Below are 22,500 nucleotides of genomic sequence, written 5' to 3'. Positions count from 1 at the left end.
CTTCAGCTGTATTTCCTTGCTCTCATGCTTTGTGGTTATAATTACTAAAAATGCCTGTGGGTTTTCAATGACTTCTCTTAAAACTGAGGCAGCTCCTTAGGGGCACATCTAAATGTTTTCTACTGCATTAAACGCCCTCCATTTAACATGAAATATTGTGGAGTACCTATTTGAATGATTCTGATTTTTCAGAAAGTGAAACTGTGTTAAATGAGTCATTCATCTGTAGCATCTGATCAGAATGTGATTGTTAAAATCACCAAGGCAAATAGCTGCCATCTTTGCACACACAGCAACAGTCTTGTTTCATTTCCAAGAATAATGTGTGCAAGGTCTGATCTGAAATAACCATTTTTCTGAGATGGCACTGGATCCAAACCCCTTCATGGCATTTTGGCCAACTCCAGACCTCTCAGCTCTTAAATCGCCCAGTGAGGTGCATTGCCCACTCCTGTGTTGAGTGTAGTGGTAAGGACGACATGCTTCAGGGGAGAGTGTTGGGAGCAGCTGGGAGCCAGGGACACACTTTCTCCTCAGCTTCTTGTCTGTTCCAGGATCCCATGTGACAGATGCAGCTCATCAGACCCCAGCTTAGACAGAGCCGATATAGCATGGTCTTTACAGGCAGCAGGGTAGCCGTGACCCACTGCTACTCATCCTTGCTTTCTGGGAAGCCAGCCTGCTGAGAGGAGAGGCCAGGCTCTGTGGGATGGTTCTGCAGCCTCAACAGCAGATATGCTGTTTTCATCTAATATTTCACCCAGAGGCTGCAGAAGCAGAAAGTTTTAGCTCTTCAGAGCTAAAGGATATTTCCCACCCCATCCTTCATTCTTGTGATAGGCAAATTTGACTTTGCTGGATCACCAAGAGGGATGGGCTTGATATTTGGCATGCAGTTGTATCAGCTGTGCTCCACAAATGAATGGCCCAGGAGGCCACTGAACATGAAGTAGCCAACATAGCTGGAAAAGGAACAACTGTGTGCATTAATTTTGAGACTTGGTAGATGAGCTTCAACTTGAGCTCTGCTCAGTACTAAGATAAAGCAGGGGAGAGGGGAGCTTGGGAGGGATCTCTTTTTATTCCAGGTCTGGTTCAGCTCCAGCTGATGCAGTGTCAAGCAAGACTGCTCTAACAGTCTTCTGTGGTCCCAAAGGCCTTCTAGGCACTGCTGGAAGTCAAGCACAGATAGCTGGAACCCCTCAGGACAGTAAGGAGTGAGCAGTGTTACCATGTTGAAGCTAATAGGTGTTTCTACCTTGGCAAGCTGCCTGGTCCTATGGTTTTATGTCACCCATAGTCTGTTAGGGTGAAATACATATAATTTGGAGCAAGACCGAGCAGGAGCCTGTTTCAGTCTTTACAGTGCCTGGCACTGCCAATCCTGTTTTGTGTGATAGCAGTGTCTTCCACTTGTTCATTTTGCAGAGTGATGTCCTGTGTGTGCACACAGCAACATGGGCGTGGGTGCTTAGTGAGCCAGCTCCTGCCAAAGGCATTTCAGACGGAACTCTGCAAAAAGAAAACACAGAGCTTTTTTTTTTTTTTTTTTTTTTTTTCCTTTTACTGAATTGTTTACAAGTATTGTAATGCTCTTTCTCTTGCACCTCCAGCATTTGCAAATTCAGTTTGTATTGACTAGCCAGTTTGGGTTTGAAAAGAATTTTCAAGATTTGATCAGCAATGGCAAAGGGGAAGGGAGTTCCTTTTTCAACTGTGCAGGGTCTGATCTCTGATAAGATCACCAATTCAGCACACAGGAGTGTCAGGGATAGTCTGGATTGTATTCCTAGTGCCAACTAAATAAGATCCTTGCTGGCTTAGCTGTTAGGAGTATTTGGGTTAGGTACATAAAGACAAAAAATTATCATACCCTGTGCATTCCACCCACTGATAATTTTGCTTCTCTTTTCCTTTGTAGTGGTTTCAGAGTGCAGTGAGTAAAGAGGATTGTATGCCTGAAACACTGAAAAATCTAATTTTCTCCAACTTCGAACCTTTGCACAAATTTCACACCGGTTTTCTCAAGGAAATTGAGCAGAGACTTGCTCTGTGGTAAGACTGTTGATTGTTATTTATCTGTGTTATTTCATGCAGTTTAGCATTTTTGCATTCCCTTCTTGCTAACTCCTTGTGATCTACTGTCGTGCTTAATTTGTGAAAGTCACAGATGTTGGTTATTAACAGACAGGGTTTATTGAATCGTGCTTTGTTCATGTTTACTTGACAAACTCTGTTGTTCAGATATCTCAGTTACAGACGTATGCAAATGAGATCATCATTCTGGATGAAGCTTTCTCTTGCCAAATGTCACTGTTTCTACATGGCAGCTCCTTTGAAGAGCATGCTGCAAGCAAGGCTTATCTGTAATAAAGAGGGAGAGGCAAAGGACCAGGTTCTGTTTCTGTCAAAATAGGTACAGGCCAGGAGGAATTCACAGACCAGCTTCTCATTCTCCAGCATCACATCTGTGACACTCACAGGGTCTACAGTGCACTCTACAAATTGACAGTGTTGGAAGAGGACACTGGGCTTGAAAATTATCTACTCTTAACATAATAATGACAGTAAAACATGGCATTTTTACGAAATAGCTATCAAGTGAATAATTCTTCCCTGGCAAGACTCTTAATTCATTTGACCACTGAAATCTTAGCAGAGGCAGCAGCATAAGCAGAATCCTTCTGCTTGCTCCGATTAGACCTTTCTGGACTAGATTGTCTTGCTCTGTGTAGGCATTTTTTTGTAACTTATCTTTGGTTCTGGGAGCTGAGCTTTTCCTTCTCAGTTAGAAAAGTGACAATGAAAATCACGTGAAAACAGAGCAGGCAGACCTAATGGGTGTTAATCAGTTTAATTAAGACGGGTGCCTCTTTAACTAATGAAAGCAAAACACAGTGTGTGAGTTTAACTCTTGTGATGTATTGAGATCATTGAATGAGGGCACAGCACTTTGCAGACTAGTGCTGTCCAAACCCACCCTGCACAGCTGCAGAATTGTAGCAGGTGTTTTCTGGGAAGAGGGGAATGTGGTACTGCCTCTTGGAGCTGACATCCTCACCCAGGACTTTGGTTGACTCCTAATATAATTATCTTTTTATATATATATATAAATATATATAGTTTGTATATATATTTATATATAACATTCTAAGACATGTTCTGCGCAGCCGCCCTACCTGTATTGCTCTTTTTTTCACTGGGCTGCTACTGGTGTTAATTGCATTGCACTAAGCAGCATTTATTACAGGTACTCCAAGAAGGCTCTGTCAGATGTTATAAAATATTGATTGTTTCTTCAGCCTTAGTATAAGATTAACAGTAGTTGGAGTTAATCCCCAACTAGTTGGGGTTAACGTGTGTGGCAAGAAAAGGAAAATTTATGCAGTTAGTAAAGACCAAGTTCTGCTCTCTATCAGACCAGTCTAATCTCACTGGATGCTGACTCCTGGGCACAAGTTGAAATTGAGATACCTCCTGTATCCTTCTGGTGGCATTAGAGGTGGATGCACACCTCCTCTTCAGGTGTGATGTTTTTGAAAAACTGGATGATGCTGCACTACCAGCCTGCTGTGGAAAGGTGACATTGTAGTAAGTGGAGGGAAGGAACAGTTACGTTAAAAGAAAGAAAAAGTATTTAGGCTTCTGGACTTCCATGGTTTTACTTTGTTTCTCCTTTTCAGTTAGCTTCTATTACAGCTGAGTAAACCTTCTGGTTTTCAGCTTCCCCATGAAGTTTCATGGGGTGGTAAACCTCAGTTTAAAGCTTCTAATACCACATTTTAACTGCCCTTCCCCTGTGACTTAAAGTGCTGATCTGCTACAAAGTTACTTTGCAATCCAAATTTGTTCAAAAATATTCTGCTGAGGTAACTTTGTCCCAGCTGGCCACCTCATTCTGACTTTGTCGGCTCAGCTATTGCATGTCCTTCCACAGTTAGTGTAAAGCCACTGGGATTTCTCTCTCGTCTGCTCTGACTCGCTTGACAGAAAAACAGTCACGTTCCTGCATTCAGTGTGCAGCCAACAGCCTGGATGCACCTAATGTAATACCCCTGTCATAGACAGTGGTTGTTGTTAAAGTTCTGGAAGATTTGAATACGTGACTTGGGAAGGGAGGCAGACTTGCTGACAGGTATTATTTTGGAGGTGTTGCTGTTTCTGTATAATGCCACAGATGCTGAGATAAGCCACAAGCAATAAACTCTATCCTACAGAGATTGGTGTTTAATTAAACAGTGAGTGACAAAATTAAGCAGGCCCTCGGCATCCACGAGAAGCTGGTGGCAGTGTGGTAGGGAATTCCTTCAGCAGCATGGTCAAGGTCACTTAGCTCAGTGCCCACACTGCCAGAATGGCACCTCTCTCTTTGGCCCCAGGTGTTTTTAAGGCAGTGGGCTCTGTGTTCATCAGCTCAGGGCAGGTTGCTCCCAGCTGCCCACCAAATCCTGGGCCTGAGCTGGTGGCACAGCTGCAGGCAGGTGTGGGCAGGTTTCAGGCCAGATCATTTAAATCTGACTCTTCCATGTCAGCTCTTAAATTTCCAGGCAGGTGTCTGGGGGGAGGGTGGGACGCTTGTCCTGAGACATGAGCTTGTTCTGCATTTGTCAGGGGATGACATGTCCTATAAAAAAACAGCCTTTGAATGAAAGGGCAGTGGACTTCATCAAGCTGCTGGAAACCCATGTGCTGTGGCAGCTTGTGAGAGAGAGAGCCTCCTGCAACCAGTCATCTGTGTTCCCCTAGTGAGTAGGATGCTGGGTTTTATCAACTTAAAGTGTAATTCAGCCAGCTCACTACACACACATAAGTGCAGTTCTCTAAGGTTTGTTTCAAGCCTTCATGCTGCGTGTTGGAAGATCTAACAGGAGGTCATTCCCTGCTCTCTTAGGCCTTGGATAATATTGAAGCTGATGCAAAAGAGCTGTGAGGAGAGCAAGGCTCAGGAGGATTGTGCAAAACAATTGTTAGATGTCTGCATGCTTTTAATTTGTTAAAACATCTATAGATTTTTGGTACTTGGCTGGAGGAAGCTCAGGTTGTGTACATTATTAAAAGCATTTCTGGCTTGCTTGAAGGCTTCACAAGTGTTTGAATCTGCAGTCAGGGGCAGGCTGTTTGGTACAGAACAGCTTAAGGGCCAGTGTCCCGTTGACCTGGTTATAGTTTTTGGCAGGTCTGATCTGTTTCTTTACACAATTCACCCATTTTTCTCTTTAGGGCTGCATTTCCTAAGAGCAACACATTTCAGTGTCCAGGGCCTAGTGATAGTTTTTAATAAGACACAGATTGATACTGACACCAAAAGTCAGCTGCAGAATATAGGATGTCAGTGCATTTTGTTCAGCCAGAGTTAGTTTCTGGCCATGAAACAGAGAAGACTCCTGGTGGTTCAATTGCACAGCATCCTAACGTGAGTGATACCATGCTCTGGGCCACGTTTCCAGCCCTGCCTGTGCTGTTGCAGGGCCCGTAAAGCAGCCCATGAATCTCCTCAGTTGCCCCAGCTGTGCTGAGCTCTGGAGACTGGCCATGTTCCTGGCAGCAAGTGAAATACCCCACTGGAGGCCGTGGGGTTCGAGGAGAGGAAGGATGCCCTTTGGTGGTTGCAGACAGTCATGGTGCTTTGTCTTCTCATACAGGAAGGGAAGAGGAGAGCAGGAAGCTGCCTTAGGTGGGAGAGGGAACAGCAGATGTCAGGCTGCTCTGTGAGCGAGTGCCAGAAGAGCTGCATCTGGCACTTGGGCAGCCAGATGCTGGTCCTGGCTGCCAGGACTCCTCAGCAAGGCTTTGGGTGCAAGGCCAGGAGTTCCCAAGCCTTTTTGCTGGAAGAAAATATGGGAGGCATATGTCGGTGACTTCAAGCTGGCTCCCATTTCTCAAGACAAATGAGATTTTATGGCAAGGAGGAAGAGGTGTGGGCAGTGCAGGCAGAGTGTGACATACTTCATCAGCTTCTGGGCTGTTGGATCTGAGAAGTCAGCTAGGTTCTATTCCTTCTTTTATCTCAGCTGTTTAATAAGCTATTCATTTGGACCACAAGCACCCTTTTCCATCCAAAAGAATTGAGCTCATCTTTCCACACCCCCTTAAATATATTACAAGTTTCCACGCTGATTTCTTTAAATGATGACAGAAATTGGCAGATAGAGAACCATAACCACGGAGCAGCATAGAGAAGAATACTGGGGCAAGCCAGGAGAGCTGTTTCTGCCCAAGGAAGCCCTTGTCAGGTAGTACAAATCTGTGTTTTGGGCCTTATCCATGTGCTAGGAAAAAAAAGTGTTATGTACTTCCCAGAAGTGCAGGCAGACTCATCTTCTCCCAGGGAAGCTGCTAGTTTGACTCGCAGATCTTTCTGATGAAAGCTGCTGCTCAGTGTTACCAGATGGGAATGTGTGGCTGGTAATTTGCAAAAAAAAAAGGCTCTTAATCTTAGCATATGAAAGGAGAAGGCGCAATCAGGATTTGTGGAAGCAAAATTGAAAACCTGTAATAAAAAAGCACTCAGGGAGGTGTAGGAAGATGAGCCAAATGTTGATTTATTAACTATTTTTTTTGAGAAGAAACACTAGTGCTCAGGAAGAGCAGCCTGATAGACACTTTATATAAACAAGGCAGCAGTCCTTATCTGCCTTCTCAAAAGCAGAGTGCTGGCTGTTTGGCTGGTTCTGCATGTCTGGTGAGGAGGCACGAGGAGGGCAGTATCAAAAGTGTCTTTGTCCAGTGTACAGAAATGAGGTGTGTGTTGCAGTACAAACCTGAGTTATGCACTGTGGATTCCTGGGACCAAGACATCGAGAGGGGCTTGCTGCCAGCATGCTGGGCTCGATTTTGAGAGGATAGTTTTCATTGCTGAAGTCACTTTTGGGTGCCTCTGGGGATTGGAGCTGTGCTACGCCCAAATTAACTGGAAATCGTGGGAGAGAAATTGCACATCCGGGATCTGTTAGTCAGAGTTGGAGCCGTGTTGTGTCCATCTCTGTGGCTCTCCTGGCAGGATATGCCCAAGATCAGCTCTAAGGCTGTTCCACAGCAAGATATGGAATGCTGTTGCATTTACAGCATATTTTCATGCAGTGGTGTTACTTGCTGGGATCCCGTACCAGTTAAAAGCATCACTGATGCATGTTTGCTGTAGGCTGGGTTTCTCCCACAACAGGGGTAGCCATCCCAACATCTTTAAAAGTATGCACACCCTCCAAAGGCTTGGTCTGATTCTGGGAAGCTCTGATGGCTTCAGCAGTACATTTCTTAGGCTCTGAGCAGCGTGTCATGCACCACTCACAGCTGAAAGTCCAGCTGGAATGGGCAGGGCAGTAAGAAGCACTGTGTAACAGCAGGGTGTGAGCAAGTAAAAGGACATTTGCTTTTATTGACTCTTCTTTTCCAATTACAAAATATTCTTCTTATTTAAAAGGCAGATGTAAGGGGAATATTTAAGGTATTTTTTAATATTAGAACTTTAATTAATGATAAAGTCATAAAAACTTCAAAGGTGTTCAAAGAGCCAGCTGTGGTATTCAGGAGGGAGTTCTTGACCATGTAACACAAGGTTACACATTGTAAATATAATTTGTTACAATTGACTTATTATTTTGGCTGCAGTTCAATGCCTGCAATCAAAGACTTCTGTGTTTACCTCAAAAAAATCTTTATTGAGATATCGTTTTCTTCTTTTTTGCCTTTCCACCATTCCCATCAAATTTCTGTTCCTTCTGATTGAGGGTATGGGCTGACTTGAGATTTCCTTCTATTATTTTTTCAATTATGTACACTAAGAACTTTATGTAATTCGAAAATCTGACAGGGCTGATTGTGTGATCCCTGTAAGTCAAGCTGATGGCTGTTTGAAGTAATCTATATAAAAGGTAGTGTCTGAATTTCTTACCAGATATAAGTCTGCTTTTCTTGCTAATGTACACTTGTGTTGCTTTAAAAAGGAAGATAAAAATGGAAAATGACCTTATTATACAATAATGTCCCCGTTTTTCAGCATGATTTTCAGTGGCTTTAGACCTCCCCCACTATGTCAGTAAGGCACATTATGTGTGGGGAAAGCAGCTCCTGCATCTTCTATGGGGATGGGCATCATAAATTAGCTCCTGATGATAAACTGGCAGATAGATGCCATGTTCAAACTGACCCGTGAAAACAAGGAGTAAGAAGAACAATTTAGCCATTGATGCACAACAAATGAGCAGCTTTTTCCCTCTCAGCAAGCTGAGTGGTGTTATTGAAAACATACACCACAGGGAGAGCTCTCTTTTCTGCTCCTGTGCTTTGGGATGTTGCAGCAGTAAGACATCATCTGATATGTTGTGTGTTTGGGTTTTATTTTTGTATTCTGTGTATTTGAATGCCCTTTTCTTGGTCTTTCTTCTTGTTTTCTTGGGATTTGCATGTTGAGGAGCTGGGGAAGGTGGCAGTGTAGCATAGGGTTTGCCCTGGGCTCTCAGGATGGAGCTGGGGTAGAGTGCAGGTTGGGTTTTAGGAGGCAGATGGGAAGCTGTTGTTGCCTCCTGCCCAGTTTCAGCTTTCCCTGCCTCTCTGTCCACATCACAGCCTACATGCCTGTGGCCCATCCCCAGTGGGAAAATCACCTCTGTTGCAAGGGAAATTTATTTGAGTGGAAATAAATAACTAAAGCAAGAAGAGTGACTGGAACAAGGAGCAGTACGCAGCCATCCCATTTCTGTATTTTCTCCTGAGAAAGCCCTGGGTTTATTTCTCCCAGCAGGATGTGTCTGAGTGCATCACAGGTCGTCTCTGTTGGCCTGGGCTGAGGCCTCTGCTACCTTTCAGTTCTTCAGCCAACAGCTGGGGAGAGGCTGTTGCTTCTGGGGAACCCCCTTCTCTCTGTCACTCTGCCAAGATGCAGAGTAAGTTTTGAAAGCCCTAAAAGTCTGTGGCTGATGGCAATGAAGGGAGACAGTTCCTTATGCTTTGTGTATGACTGATGTGGTGAGATGCTGTGCAAGCAGTCAGTGCTGGTGGTGCTGAAGAGGATCCAGTGGGTCAGCTTTTAGGAAATAAGGATCTGAGTGTTCCATGGACAGCTACACTAATTATCAGCTATTGGAAGGAAGCACTCACTGTGACTTTGGTAGGCTTGGGCTCAGCCTCTGAGTAGCTAGATAGTAGATAAGACACTTGGAATTCTATCCAAAGAATAGAAGAATATATCCATTCTGTCTATTCTAGCCAAATCTGTATTGTAGCCTTCAGCTCAGAAAAGCAGTGTCTATTTAGAAAAAGCAGTCTGTAATGATGTACTTACTATTTATCTTGGCACTAAGTAGATAACTATATATTTCATACTCAGAAAGGTACGAAACTGCCGAAGTCCATTAGATTAAATCAAATGTACACATGGAATCCAGGCAGTGCCAGAGAAGGAGAGAATATCACATAAAGCAAGAATTCTTATAGAGATAATTGCTGAATAGCATGTCATTGCTGGTATTGTGCAGCAGCACAGTTTCATCTGGCTTTGACATTTCTGAGCTTGTGTGTAGAGGCCCAGCATGAACCATTTGGGAGGAGATGCTGCATGCTGGCTCCATGGGTGGAGGATGGCTTTCCCTTGCTTCCTGCCAGTGTGGGGCTACTGCCTGGGACTTAAATGGCTGTGGTTTTCAGTCAGGGGCACTTGGATGTGCACCACTTGGAGCAGTGCTTCAGTGGCTGGGAGGTTTTATTTACAACCTGTCAGAGGAAATCTCAGTGGGGAGAGCTGCTGGATGGGTAGAACATGGGGGAAGGGAGAATTGAGGAACAGCATAGAATGGAGATGATTTGACAGACAGGATTCCTGGAGAATCCTGTAAAAGTACAGAAATTGTACTTTTATCCTCAGGTAATGTGAAAACTGTAGTCTTGTGATGTCCATATAGACCTCTGCTGTTACTTTCAGTTTTAGTTTCATTTCTTGGGCATGATTTGGGCAGTGTTTCTATTACATAATGTTTTTGCAAAACAGTGATGGTAATTAAAGTTACCATGGACACAACCCAATTTCGTACCTCTGGTGGAACCTTTGGATTCAGGAAAAAAACATTAAAAAATCTTGTTGAAAACTGTTTTTCCTTGCCTAAATAGGCACGTGAGTGCCTGGGAGGGTTAACACAATAGGAAATTATTAAAGACAGCCTTTGAAACTGGGTGTTGTTCAAACGAACACCCCTTGTTTATCAATGGAGTCTCTTTGTCTGTTGAAAGATAAAATTGAAAAGGGGAGGGGGACAGTGCTTCTCCCCACACACTCCTAGTGATTTTCTTTTGAAAGCATGGCTTTGTTGGAACAGATCTATAACAGTTAGGTTCTTCTAGTCATGATTTTTCCTCCTGTGTTTTCAAAAAACATGTGTTTGGTTTCATTCAGAGCATGGCATCCTTGCCTGTCTCACACACAGATTTAGGTACAGGAATATCTTTTTTATCAGGAGCTGAACTGGTTCTGAATGCTGCACTCACCGAAGTTCAGCTGGCTGGGTGGGAGGCAGCACTTTGCATTTGTGAAACACCACATGAAAATTCCTGTCAGTATGTAATGCTTCTGAGTCAAAGCCAGATGCTGGATGGACTTTTTTTTTTTTGTCCCCACTGTCACTTGCACAAGCAGAAAGCTCTTCAGAGGAGGAACATCCCCCCAGGTCCTGTTCTGGAGTTCAGCCATAATATCTGAACAGAACTGACCTTCTGCTCTAAGATCACATATTCTCATGGGACTCTACTGTCTTCTTTTTCCCCAAACCATTTCCAGCCTTCTCTGGTGTGTTCAAAAATGCTAGCAATTTTCTTTAAAAATCTAATGCTTCTGTAAAGTGCCTGCCTTCTCTGCTGTTGGGAGTGAAAGGCAGGCTAGGTGAAGGGTGTACTGTACCTGGGAATTACATGTCTGTCAGGAAGATTGCTCACACGCTTCTGAACGAAGGAGTATGGGGATCAGGATTTTAAAAGAAATGAGCTATCGGGTTTCAGTGCTTAGAAGTGATTATGCAGTTTTATTGTATGACTGAAGTGTGTGGCATTTCTGTTGCTGACAGGGAAGGCCGCTCTAATGCTCACATTAAAGGAGATTACCAAAGAATCGGAGATGTTATGCTGAAGAACATTCAGAGTATAAAGGTAGGAATGATCCTATCAAAGCTACTAAGCTTTGACATTAGCATGCTTTTCATTTTCATATGATGTTGCCTCTTGCGATGGTTTTTGCCAGTTGTAATCAAGGCTTCTGCTATGAAAGTTTCCTTTGATGACGTAGCAAGCATTTGGTGGATTTCCTGGGATTTTGGAATTGCAAGCTGATTTTACATTGTCCAGCCCCTTTCCTCCAGTTTCCTAAGAGCAGAAGCAGCAAACACGGAAGTTCAGGAATATTTCATTTCCAGTTCTTTTTTCCTTCAAATAAGAAGGCAAAGCATTGGAATTTGTGTGGCTGAAGAGACTATTCAAATGCTGAGAGTGCCTATTTTTTCATGCAAATATTCATGTTAAGATATTGCAGGATTAGTGACCATAAGCTGGATATTGATTTGACTTGGGAAAATTGTATTTGTGCACTACAGTGCCAAGGTAGGTGAGAGGTTTTTGAATCATGAGAATAATTGCCTCTGATGCCCTTAAGACTAGAAGAAAAAATACATGTGTGAACCATAAATCATGGTGTAATCTTCGGTAGACTTTGCAACTGTTCTTAGTCCGGGCAGAGCAGTATTCTCAATGCTCTGTGTTACTGAGAAAATAGCATGGAATGCAGGCACAGGAGCCTGTGAAAACTCTACAGATTTTTGCAGTATGGGTGTAAGCTCACCTTACTGTAATGTATCTACACATCCATGTCAGCATGGGCCAAAACAGGGCATTTCACCTTCAGCATGTGGATCTCAGAGTGGTTTTGAAACTCTCCAGTAAATCTTTCCTTGGGGATGGCCACTTGGGCATTCTGCAGTTAGTAAATGGAGCAGCCTTGAGTCCTTGGCCGGAGGAAAGGGCAGTTTAATCATTACAGCTCTCCCGAGATGTTCGCTAGGACTCGGTTTCTCTTTCAAAAGGACAGAGAGAGAAGCGGGGAAGTGAAGTGACGCACAAGTGAGATTATATGGCAGATCAGACAGAGGGAACAGAGAAAGCTCGATTTACCATCCCCAACATAGACAGCCTTGTCACCAATAAGGCAGCCTTACTCTCTCTGCAGTGGTCTTAGCCAGGAACTGCTTTTTCCTCTCAAGAAATGTAGAGGGGGGTTTCAACCTCCATCTCTGCTCTCAAGAAGTACGCAGCTCTTCACAAGCAGGTTTTAGTATACCAGAGAGCTTTAGACAGATTTTGTCTGCTGTGCTCTTGGTACCTTGCAACATTAAATGGTCTGTCCTTTGCTGTCTGCAGGTCCTTCTGGGGCACTAGTCTAAAGGCAGTGTAGAGTCCTCACTATAACTTAGACCCGGCAGTGTGCTTTCACCTTTCCCATTTTCCCTTTCCCATTAAAGGGTTTTACTTCATTTGCTTTGAGATCCACCACCACTGATCAACCAATATGTGGAGTAAAGAGACAAAAGCTAGTTTAACTTAAAAGAACTGCACAAGAAACAGAAATAAAGTTAGTTAAAACTGTTCTTATTTATCATGAGACCTGTTAAAAGATCTGCAAACTGACACTACGTGTTTAATTAACATAGGAAAGACGTTAAGAGCAAGTAATTAATGGGCAGCTCCTGCAGCAGCCCACAGGGTCTGCTGTGTTTTTTCCTGAGTTACAGACTTGTAAAATTAATATGAAGTATGTGGAGGAAGCAGCTTGGCTCTAGGGAAGGTATGTTTCTGGTAAACATGTCACAAATCACAGGAGAGAGAGAGTTGACTGGAAATATGTCAAAAAGCACAAACTTCAGATTAAGCCAGAATGTCTTCTCAAGTCCATTCAATTTATCCATTCAGGATTTTTTTTGCTGCTGCTTAATATACCACCATATACTGGAAGACTTCAGTTGGCTGCTCAGAGAAGCTCTGTACATCCTGAAGAACCTGTTCACCTTTTGCAAAACACAAATAATTCCATGTGTAAATTGCTAAAAAAATACTGCTGAATTGTTTTAAGGGGTAGTTGTGAATATCTGTGATACTGAGACCTAAATGGAGTGAAGTATTTCATGCAAACCTCATTCATTGCTGGTGTGTAGAGTGTGCTGTGTGGGATTATTTAGAGACTGCACTAAGGAGAAGAGGATGTAGTCCAAGGATGAAGAACTTGTAACATACACATTTCTGTTGGGCATTGCCTCAGGTTTTGTGTTTGTTGAGTTTCCCAAGAGATGCAGCTTCTCATTAATAAGAGGAGAGCAGAAGCCAGAAGTTGTTTGCCTGCATCTCAGTTCCCCAAAACCACCTAAGGGAAACTGGGGCATCTAAATCCCTTCATCATTTAAAAAAATCCCATTCACATTTTTTGGCTGTCTCCATTGCACCTACTTGCATGAGCTGTGTTCACGTCAGCTCCTTGCCCGGGATTTCTCACTGATAAGAGAGTTAGTTTTGTTGAATTATGTACTTTAGTTTTCCCGGGAACGCAGAGAGGGTAGGGGTGTCTACTTCAAATGAGTAATGCCTTTTCTCCTTGGCAAGTGAATATCAGAGCCATTGTGTTGTACAGTGATTTTGTTTGCAAAATCCCCTCTGCTGTGCTAGTTGGATGTATTATTGGATTAGGTATGGGCTGAGTCATGTCTCTCAGTGATTGTTAAGAGCCTTCTCTTTTCTTTCATGCATAAAAGCAACTGACAATTCACCTGCGAAAGCACAATGAGATTTTAATGGAGCTGGAGAATGGGATCAAAAACTCCCGCAAGCTGGAGACCTTTTGCAGAGATTTTGAGCTACAGAAAGTCTGCTACTTGCCTCTCAATACCTTCCTTCTCAGACCTTTACACAGGCTTATGCACTACAAGCAGATAATGGAGAGGCTTTGCAAGCACTACCCTCCAAACCACATAGACTTCAGGGATTCAAGAGGTAAGAGAAGAGAAAAGATGTCAGTTCCTGGAGCTGGGGAATGGCATCCAAATCCATTAGAGGTGTATGGCTGGAGGAAAAAAAAAATAATAATTTTTTTTTTTTTAAGCCTACATCAAAAGAGGATTGAGTTGCAAAATCCACCACTCTGAACATCATAAACAGTAGGATTAAGGTTACTCTTCTGTACACATTATGCCACAGTCTGGGCAGGTACTTGGAGAATTCTGCTGGGGGTTATTAAACAGACAGAAATGACAGCAGGTTCAGGAAGTCTCTTGAACTGAAAACAGCTGGGAGGTTGGGAGAGAACACAGGGAACATACCATATGTGCTTGTGTTGTTCCTAGCTTTCCTTAGAGATTCTCTAATAACACAAAATACTAGCCTAGGTGAACCCTTGGTCTCACCCAGTAGGGTTGCTGTTATTATGTCTTTCAGTGTTATTTGTCTTTTTTTTTAGAAGAATACAATTTTCTCTGTTACCATTTCCGTGATTTGTTTCAGGAGCTCAAAGCAGCCAGCATGGGTTGGTTTTGGAATTGGGGTTGTTTTTTTTTCAAACATGAAGAAATTGCCCTCCTGTAGCCTGAACTCACTGCCTGCCATTTCTTTCTGATGGTTTGTTCTCCTTCCTCCTTGTGCCCGTCCCCCACACCTGTTGTAGGCTGTGTGTGTTTAAGGATAACTCTGTTATCTGTACAGCATTGGTGCAGATCCATGGAAGAGCTTGGGCAGGGAGCAGTGCTCAGCACAACTGCTCCCAGGCATAACATGTGAGCTGAGCTCCCTCAGATTGTGTGGGATGAGACCCACAGCAGGCAGTGCATGGAATGCAGAGCTAACCTGACCTGTGGCAATAAGAAATGCCTCAGAGACCTGTGACACTGGGGTGCTGTGTGGCTCAGGTGTTGGCCCAAGTGTCACTGCTCCCTGAATGATCTCAAAGAAGATCATACAGCGAGTAGTGCTGCATTTCTTTCAGCCAAGGCCAGAGGATGCAGATGATGTGTCCATTCTCCTCTCCCCAGAGAGTGTAGCAGTCTGATTCCTGCTTCACTTTTGAAACGGATACAAAAATAGGTTTCACAGGTGAAAATAAGAGAACATGAGGACAGTGTGACTTAAAGACCCCGTCACTGTGAGATCAGTTTCCTACTAAGGTGTTTGGAGATTTTTTTAAAGGTCAGAGTCTAAAGGAAGCCAAAAAAAAAAACAAATGAATTGAATCCCAGAAGAGAGCTTAAGTCTCCCACTAGCAGGTGGGTGAACTGTGTACTGAGCAATGATATAAGAAGGAAGATAGAACCACCATTACTGTTCATATGACTGTTTTTTTAACACCAATGGCTGTAGCTGCTCTTCTGACACTGAAGCCAGCCAGTGTCTTTGGCCCGTTCAGAGACTGCCCACCCAGCCATGTGTATCAAGGTTGATGCTCCCACACAGGATGGCACAGGGAGTTGGTGGTGTCTTTAGAGAGAATGAAGTAGAGGCATGATGAAACTCAGTGACGTGCAGCCCTTTAGTTGTTCTCATTGATGGGACTGAGGACAAACCCCAAGGTGTTTTACATCTGAAATGATATAAGAAGTGACACTGCCATTTCCTGCTGTTTTCAAATACGGACCTGACTCAGTGTGCTGCAGGCAGGGGGAAAAATGCATTTTTTTCACGCATAAAGAACATCCCTAGATTTATCTGAGTTGTAGGAATTTAAGTCCTTTATGAGAATCCATTAGCTGATGCTCTCAATTGACCATACTCTTCTTTTAAAGTTCCTGTGGGTAAAACAGCACAGATTTTTCGGAAATGTCTCTTCATCAAACACTCCACCCCTTCCATTGTATAAGATGATGACCAGAGTTTGTGTGGGTTTCAGTCTGCCTGAGTAGCATTATGCTGTAGAGGAGAGGAGTAGCACAAGAAGGTTCATGAGCTGGGTACTGCTGACAAAAGCCATATTTCTTTTTGAACATTCTTGTAAATTCTTAATAAGCAATGTATGGATTTGTCCATCTAGCTGCTTTGGCTGAGATTTCTGAAATGGTGGCTCAGCTCCATGGCAATATGATAAAGATGGAGAACTTCCAGAAGCTGCATGAACTGAAAAAAGACTTGATAGGCATGGACAATCTGGTGATCCCTGGAAGGGTAAGTAAGAGAGTTGTTATTAAGATTTGATACAATTTCAAATCATAAGGTATGTTTTCAAAGCCTGTTTATTGGGGGCACGTGAAAAAATTGCCTTTCCTCTTCTGAACCTCTTTCTGTCACCAAAAACTCTCAGATATAAATGTAATAATGCTAAATGTCATGATTTAACACCAGCCAGCAGCCAAGACCCACACAGCTGCTTACTCACTGCCCCAACAGCAGGACCAGGTAGAGAATCAGAAGGGTAAAAGCAAGCAAGAGAACTTGTGGGTTGAGATCAAGACAGTTTAACAGGGAAAGTAGAAGCCTTGCACACAAGCAAAGCAAGGAATTAATTCTCCCCAGAGGCAGACAGGTGTTCAGCCATCCCAGGAAAGCAGGGCCCCATCGCATGTAATGGGGACTTGGGAAGACAAACATCACTTCAAATGTTCCTCCCTTCCTCCTTCTCCCCACTTTATGTACTGAGCATGATGTCATATGGTCTGGAATATCTCTTTGGTCACTTTGAATCTCCTGTCCTGGCTGTGACTCCTCCCAACCTCACATGTACCTCCAACTCCCTTGCCAGTGTGGCAGGAAGAAAACCAGAAAAGGCCTTGGTTCTGTGTGTGCCCTGCTCAGCAACAACAAAAACATCTCTGTTATCAAGCCTGTGTTCAGCTACTTGTGTCCAGCACAAATCCAAGACACAGCCCCATACCAGCCATGGTGAAGAAATTAACTCTGCCCCAGCCAAAACCAGCACACCATAGAAAGTAGCACCTTTAAAGCAGGAAAAGGCAATCCTCTATTACCTTTGACTCACTTTTTATGTTCTGGTTTTTGTATAGATTTGAACAGTTTTAGGCAATCCCAAACGTCTTTTACAACAGAGGCAGTAAAAATGTAGTATTTATCACAGCATTCAGAGCTTGAGCAGTTGCACACTGCATGCTGCCCTTGTTTTCTTTCCTCAGCCCTTGATGCTGGAGCTTGGCAGATTAAAGGCAAGTAAGGCATTTGTGCTGGAGGAGCTCTAGCCCTTTCACCATGCCTTGCTTTGAAACTCATGGCCCTGGGGAGGAGCAGTCTCTTCCTTCTACATGTAACATTGGGCAATAATTTTTGACACAGTGTTGCCTTAAGTAAACAGTTTAATTGTGCTGTAAGAATACCAAAGTCTCTTTCTTACTTATCATGCCTTTTTAAAATCAAAGGCTCATTTCAGAATAAATGAGCCACAGTTTAATATTTGTAGCCTTTTTTATTAGTCACGTTTGTATCTGTGAGTGCAAACTTGAGAGCTGTTTGTTGTTGATGTAGTTTCCTCCCCACTCCCTTGACTTTCATGTGTAATACACAAAACCAGAATGTGTGGCTGGGTTTGAAGTGGATGTGCCATTGGGAAGGCAATGCTGAGCACAGGTATTTCTGGATTTGTGGCTGTTCTCCACTCCCTCCCTTTACCTCTTCCCTGTCTCCAAGCAGCTGCCACAGCTCCTGTTTCTTTCTAGTGATCCACAGACTGTTCACATCCTTGGCAAGTCCCTCAGGATGTTTCACAGCCTCTGCATCTCTCTATCACATGAAATTAAATGCTGTCATCGGGTGCTCCTGCTACCCTGGTCTGTTTAAAGCCTGAGCGGTCTTCCTGTCCTGTCCTAGGAAGTTCAAGGAAAAGGCAGATGGGGGGGCAGAAGTTGTTTGCCTGCCAAGACAAGAAGCATTGGCCACCACGCTCTGGCACATGCCCAGGGTGTTGCTGCTTCCAGCCCTTTGGCTGTTTTCTGGCTCTAACTCAAGTCCCTGCCCTGGTGCAGGCAGGGCTGGGAGGCAAATGCCACTGTAACCCCATCCTCTTCAGGTTGTCCCAGAGCAGGATGTCTGCTGAGCTGGTTCCTGTACTGCTGTGAAAACCCCCCATGGCTGGGTGTCCTTGCAGGTGGCAGTGACCTGCAGCTCTAGATCCATGCAGTCACCTCCGCTGGCCGTGCTGGTGCCGAGCCTGCCTGGGAATATCGGATGGTACCACATGGTGCTACTTATATATTAATAACAATTCATATTCCTTGGTGGCCAGCAACAGCTTCCAGCAGCCTCTCTGGTGCCATGAGCCTGCTGTGGTATAGGGATACCCACCTCTAGCCACTTTTCTACCCCTCAGCCCTTAGGTAGTGCACTGGACACACCAAAGCAAGGCTAAGGTGTTCAGATTGTTTCTCTGAACAGGTTGATCTAAGCCAATTTATTCCTGAGGTGATGGTGATTTATCCACAATTGTGAGTAGAATGACCCTAGAAAGACTGTAATAAAGAAATAAGTATAAACCTCTTAGCAGTAGCTGGAGGGAGTGACTGAAAAATGATATTTTCATGGATTTCAGAGAAATATAAGGGTGAGTTACTGCACAGTTCACAGTAAGCCCAGGAAATCCAGCATTTTGAAAGTTTTAGATGTGCTACTTTTCCTCTATTTCCATCCCTAAATATTCTTAAACACATTGGTCTGAATTAATGTGCTGTATTATATGATGATATGGATGGTGCTGGGATAACTCACACTGCCAGAAAAACGTCTTTCTTTGTCTGGTGCTAATGGTGATGTTGAGTCGTGTAGCTGGTTTTACATTGCAGTGAGAGAGCAATGGATGCCATATGCACCACAGAAGATTACCAGTGGCTAACCAAGAACACATATATCATTAGTTTTTATGTCATCTGTGCTGTGAAAAATACTCATTAAAAACTGATGAAAGAGGGAGCTGTCTGAAGAAATTAATGTCGGGTAAAGACAATTTTGCTTAGCTGAATTTTCTTAGTATGAATAAAAGGAGTTTATCCTAAAGACAGTTACAGACAGAAAGGAATTGTCCTATAAATTAGATTTCTAACATGTTTAATAAAATTAAAAGTCTTGGTAATTAATAGTAAAGTCATTTGTATGACCATGTAGTCATATTTCTGTTCACATACTAAAAAAATCATCATTTCTGCAGGATATACATTTTTGGTTTGTATTTGTTTCCCACAGGAGTTTATTAGACTGGGCAGTCTTAGTAAGCTGTCTGGAAAAGGTTTACAGCAACGGATGTTTTTTCTGGTAAGCAAGAAGACAGTTTTTCTTTGTACAATGAAATGTAACTCTAGGCATCTACTAGACATAACTGTTAGACTTGAATTTTGAATTACAGTAAGTATTTTTAAACAGCCTTATTTAAATTAACATAGTACATCAACCATGCAGCTGGTTGTTAAGAACCTACATTTCTGTTCAAATCCAATATTCTCTTTCTAACTGCTTCTTACAAAGATAAAGCTATTTTTCATATGACAATGTGAATATAATGATAAAATAATACCTCCTTGCACCTTGTCTTAAATAAAAGCGGAGTCATTACAAAATGAAAAGGGGCACCAGGGATAGTGATCATATTCAGAAAAGAAGATAAAGAGTGACTCCTGGTGATAAGAAGAATAATTCACATAATGCTCTCAGAACACATTACAGAACCAAATTTTTCCACAAACCATCCAGTTCCAACACGAGTGCCCAGCATGTTGATGGACCTGCTTGTACTTGGAGATACATTTTGTAGGTTTTGCACTAGGGAAGTTTGACTCCTCCCACCACTTTGACATTATGGTGATCCCGCTCAGTCTCTGATCCACAAGAGTCCACTGGATAGTTCCTCCTCTCTTTTCTTTCCAGCCAGCTGATTAGTTCCCAGGCTCCTCATGTTACTGCTGTTGTGCCCTTTGTGCTGGGGCCTTGGGATGCCCAGCAGAGTGCACAGACTCTTTAGTACACAAAACCCTGAGGAGACAGTGTAGTGTGGCAGAAAAATGCTTCCTTGGATTCTTGTGTGCAAAAGGTGAAGGCAGTGGCTGTGTAGAAAAGTCTGTGAGTGCACTAGATTTTACAAGGTGTTTGAGATTTAATCTTTCCGATGGACCAAAGATATAACCTGATAAATCTACCTGAGTAGGATTATCCTCAGCCTTTAAAGGCACTGAAGAGGAAGCCTAATGAATAAGGTGCGGATTTTCTTGTGTACCAAGAGATACTAGATAATGCCTTGGTATTATACCTGTATACAACATTAAAAATCTGTCAGCTAGACTCAAGTCAGTTGCTTTCACTGTCAAAGAAGTTTTTTATTTGTCTCAAGCACCAGAATTTATTTGGAGGTAAAATCCCAGGTCAGTACTGTGGGATTCCAAGTACAAGTGTAATCATTGGCAAAATTAAATCCCCCTCTAGTGGCTGATCCACAAAGCTTCATGAATTACTTCTGTTGCATTGTAGAGGTCTGTGGTGAGAGCTCTCTCTCACACCACAGAGTGTGATTTTCTGGTTTGGTTTCTGGTTTCTCACACCATCTGATTTGAGAAAAACACCTTTTAACCTGGGTGGCCCAGTGAAGATACTCTGTTCATTTTATGGCAACAAAATGCAGGCAGTCATCTCACATGCTTCTGATAATTGTTGTTACCTGCAGGAAGCTCTATAAATTGAGATTCTCAGTCTCTTCACCTTGATATTTTTAACCTAAAACCATCTACCTTAAAACAGGTCTCCCAGCTTCTTTCTGAATATGGAGAGTAAAAGACAGCCACTGTTTGTAAGGGCTGAGTAGAAAACACCTCTTGGGCAGGTTTACTTATATTTTCTCTCAAAGCAGGAGAAAATATTGGTGAAACATACACTTTCCATAGCTTCAAAGTTCAGCAGAGTGTGAAGTATACTGCTCTGCTTCACCGCTGTTGTGGCTTAATAGTTCTGACCTAGAGGTCACAAAGGGGACATTAGAAGGCATTGGAAAATATCCAGTGAAAGATTATGGAAACATACCTAAAACTAGGTGGAAAGAAGGGCTGGGAAGATAACAGGTACTAACACTAGGTAGTGGAATATTGTGGAAGCCAATATTTTGGATTTATGCATTAGGATTGCCATATGAATACTCAACTTTCCTGTATTCATTGTTCTGATTTTTTATTTCACATACATGCCAACCAACACCATTCTAATGATGCTTATCCTTGCTTTTTAGTTTAATGATATCCTGTTGTACACAAGTCGAGGCCTGACAGCATCCAATCAGTTTAAAGTCCACGGGCATCTTCCACTGTATGGCATGACAGTAAGTATTGTGAGAACTTAAGGGATTCATGCTTAAGTGGCCATTTGTGGTCACATCTTATTTGCTTGATGAATTTCTGCTGGGCTGAAAACAGCAGCAAAGGTTGGGGGGGGGATGTTCTCTAAATCCATCTTGGGTTCAGCATCTGTTCCCTGCAGCCTTCTGCACAGAGGTGATCACACAGCAAAGGTGAGGGAGGAAAAAGGCCTTTGAGGGCTGCTTCCTCACAATGCAAAGTTCTCTGGAGATGGGTTCTTTGGTTTTTTTAACCATTAATTTGACCATGACTCTTGCAAGTAATTAATCACCAATTCATTATAGACATGCACAAGACAAGTAAACAGTAGTGACAATGTAATTTCTATAAAAAATGCATTTCCTAATATTTTCAGCTCTATATCTTAAGCCAAAGTAGTGGGACTTGGGCAGCAAAATGTCATTTGGAGCTCTTGTTGCAATTCTTCTGAAAAACAGCCATTTCAAGCCAATAGCACATATTTACCTCTTCTTGTATTGTTTCAAAAATATTTTTGCTCATTTCAAAACACTTTAATCCCCTCCATTATTTTCAATGGAGCTTCTCACTATTTTGTATCAATTCTATACTGTTCTCCTGAGAACCAAGTTAAATTGTCACTACATCAGTAACTTTTTTTTTCTCTAAACACTTTTTTTTCTCTAAACACTTGCATTTCAAGAAATCTACTCAGTCATTGATGGGCATTTGGCCTGGACTTGCTCTCAGCAGAACTGTGCTATGCTACGGTTTCCAGAGCACTGCCAGCATTTAACACATCCTTTTGTACAATAAATCACTCTTCTGATAAAAATACTGCTATTTTCTTTGATACAAAGCACACAAAGCCATGCTTTTGGTTCAAGACATTATTGCAGAACTAAGTTTCTATTCTTCCAACTTGCAAGGCACTGTTTTTTCCTCAATATCTAGCTCAAATCTGTCTGTGAGCATTTCTCCTACTTTTGTTTTCCCCAATGGTAAGAGCTCATTCAGTTCACTGTTTCACCTTAAGAAATATGTTCTTCCTGCAGTCTGACTGCATTTGGCTTTTTATCTCTCAGATGGAAGAAAGTGAGGAGGAATGGGGAGTTCCTCACTGTCTGACACTACGAGGTCAACACCAGTCCATCGTTGTTGCTGCAAGGTAATTCAGTGGAGACAGAATCCACATGTGAATTGTATTTCTCTG

General features: G+C 42.8%; 1 protein-coding gene across 8 annotated transcripts in view; it reads left to right on the top strand.

Annotated features, from left to right (window-relative positions):
* The window catches only part of FARP1 (FERM, ARH/RhoGEF and pleckstrin domain protein 1), a 200,000-nt gene that overhangs the window by 170,826 nt on the left and 6,674 nt on the right, over positions 1 to 22,500 (top strand). For all 8 annotated transcript variants that reach the window (XR_009277886.1, XM_058841834.1, XM_058841825.1 and 5 more), the window contains exons 16-22: positions 1,922 to 2,055; positions 11,049 to 11,130; positions 13,773 to 14,010; positions 16,034 to 16,164; positions 19,180 to 19,248; positions 21,203 to 21,292; positions 22,373 to 22,455. Coding sequence is in view for 7 of the 8 variants with exons in the window: in XM_058841834.1 (XP_058697817.1) it covers positions 1,922 to 2,055; positions 11,049 to 11,130; positions 13,773 to 14,010; positions 16,034 to 16,164; positions 19,180 to 19,248; positions 21,203 to 21,292; positions 22,373 to 22,455 (827 nt within the window). In the remaining variant the exon portion in view is untranslated. The remainder of the gene's footprint in view (positions 1 to 1,921; positions 2,056 to 11,048; positions 11,131 to 13,772; positions 14,011 to 16,033; positions 16,165 to 19,179; positions 19,249 to 21,202; positions 21,293 to 22,372; positions 22,456 to 22,500) is intronic.

The sequence above is a fragment of the Poecile atricapillus genome, chromosome 1 (genome assembly GCF_030490865.1).
Source record: "Poecile atricapillus isolate bPoeAtr1 chromosome 1, bPoeAtr1.hap1, whole genome shotgun sequence".
Lineage (NCBI taxonomy): Eukaryota > Metazoa > Chordata > Aves > Passeriformes > Paridae > Poecile > Poecile atricapillus.
Note: the sequence above shows the minus strand (reverse complement) of the source record. Positions and strands in the feature narration are given on the sequence as shown.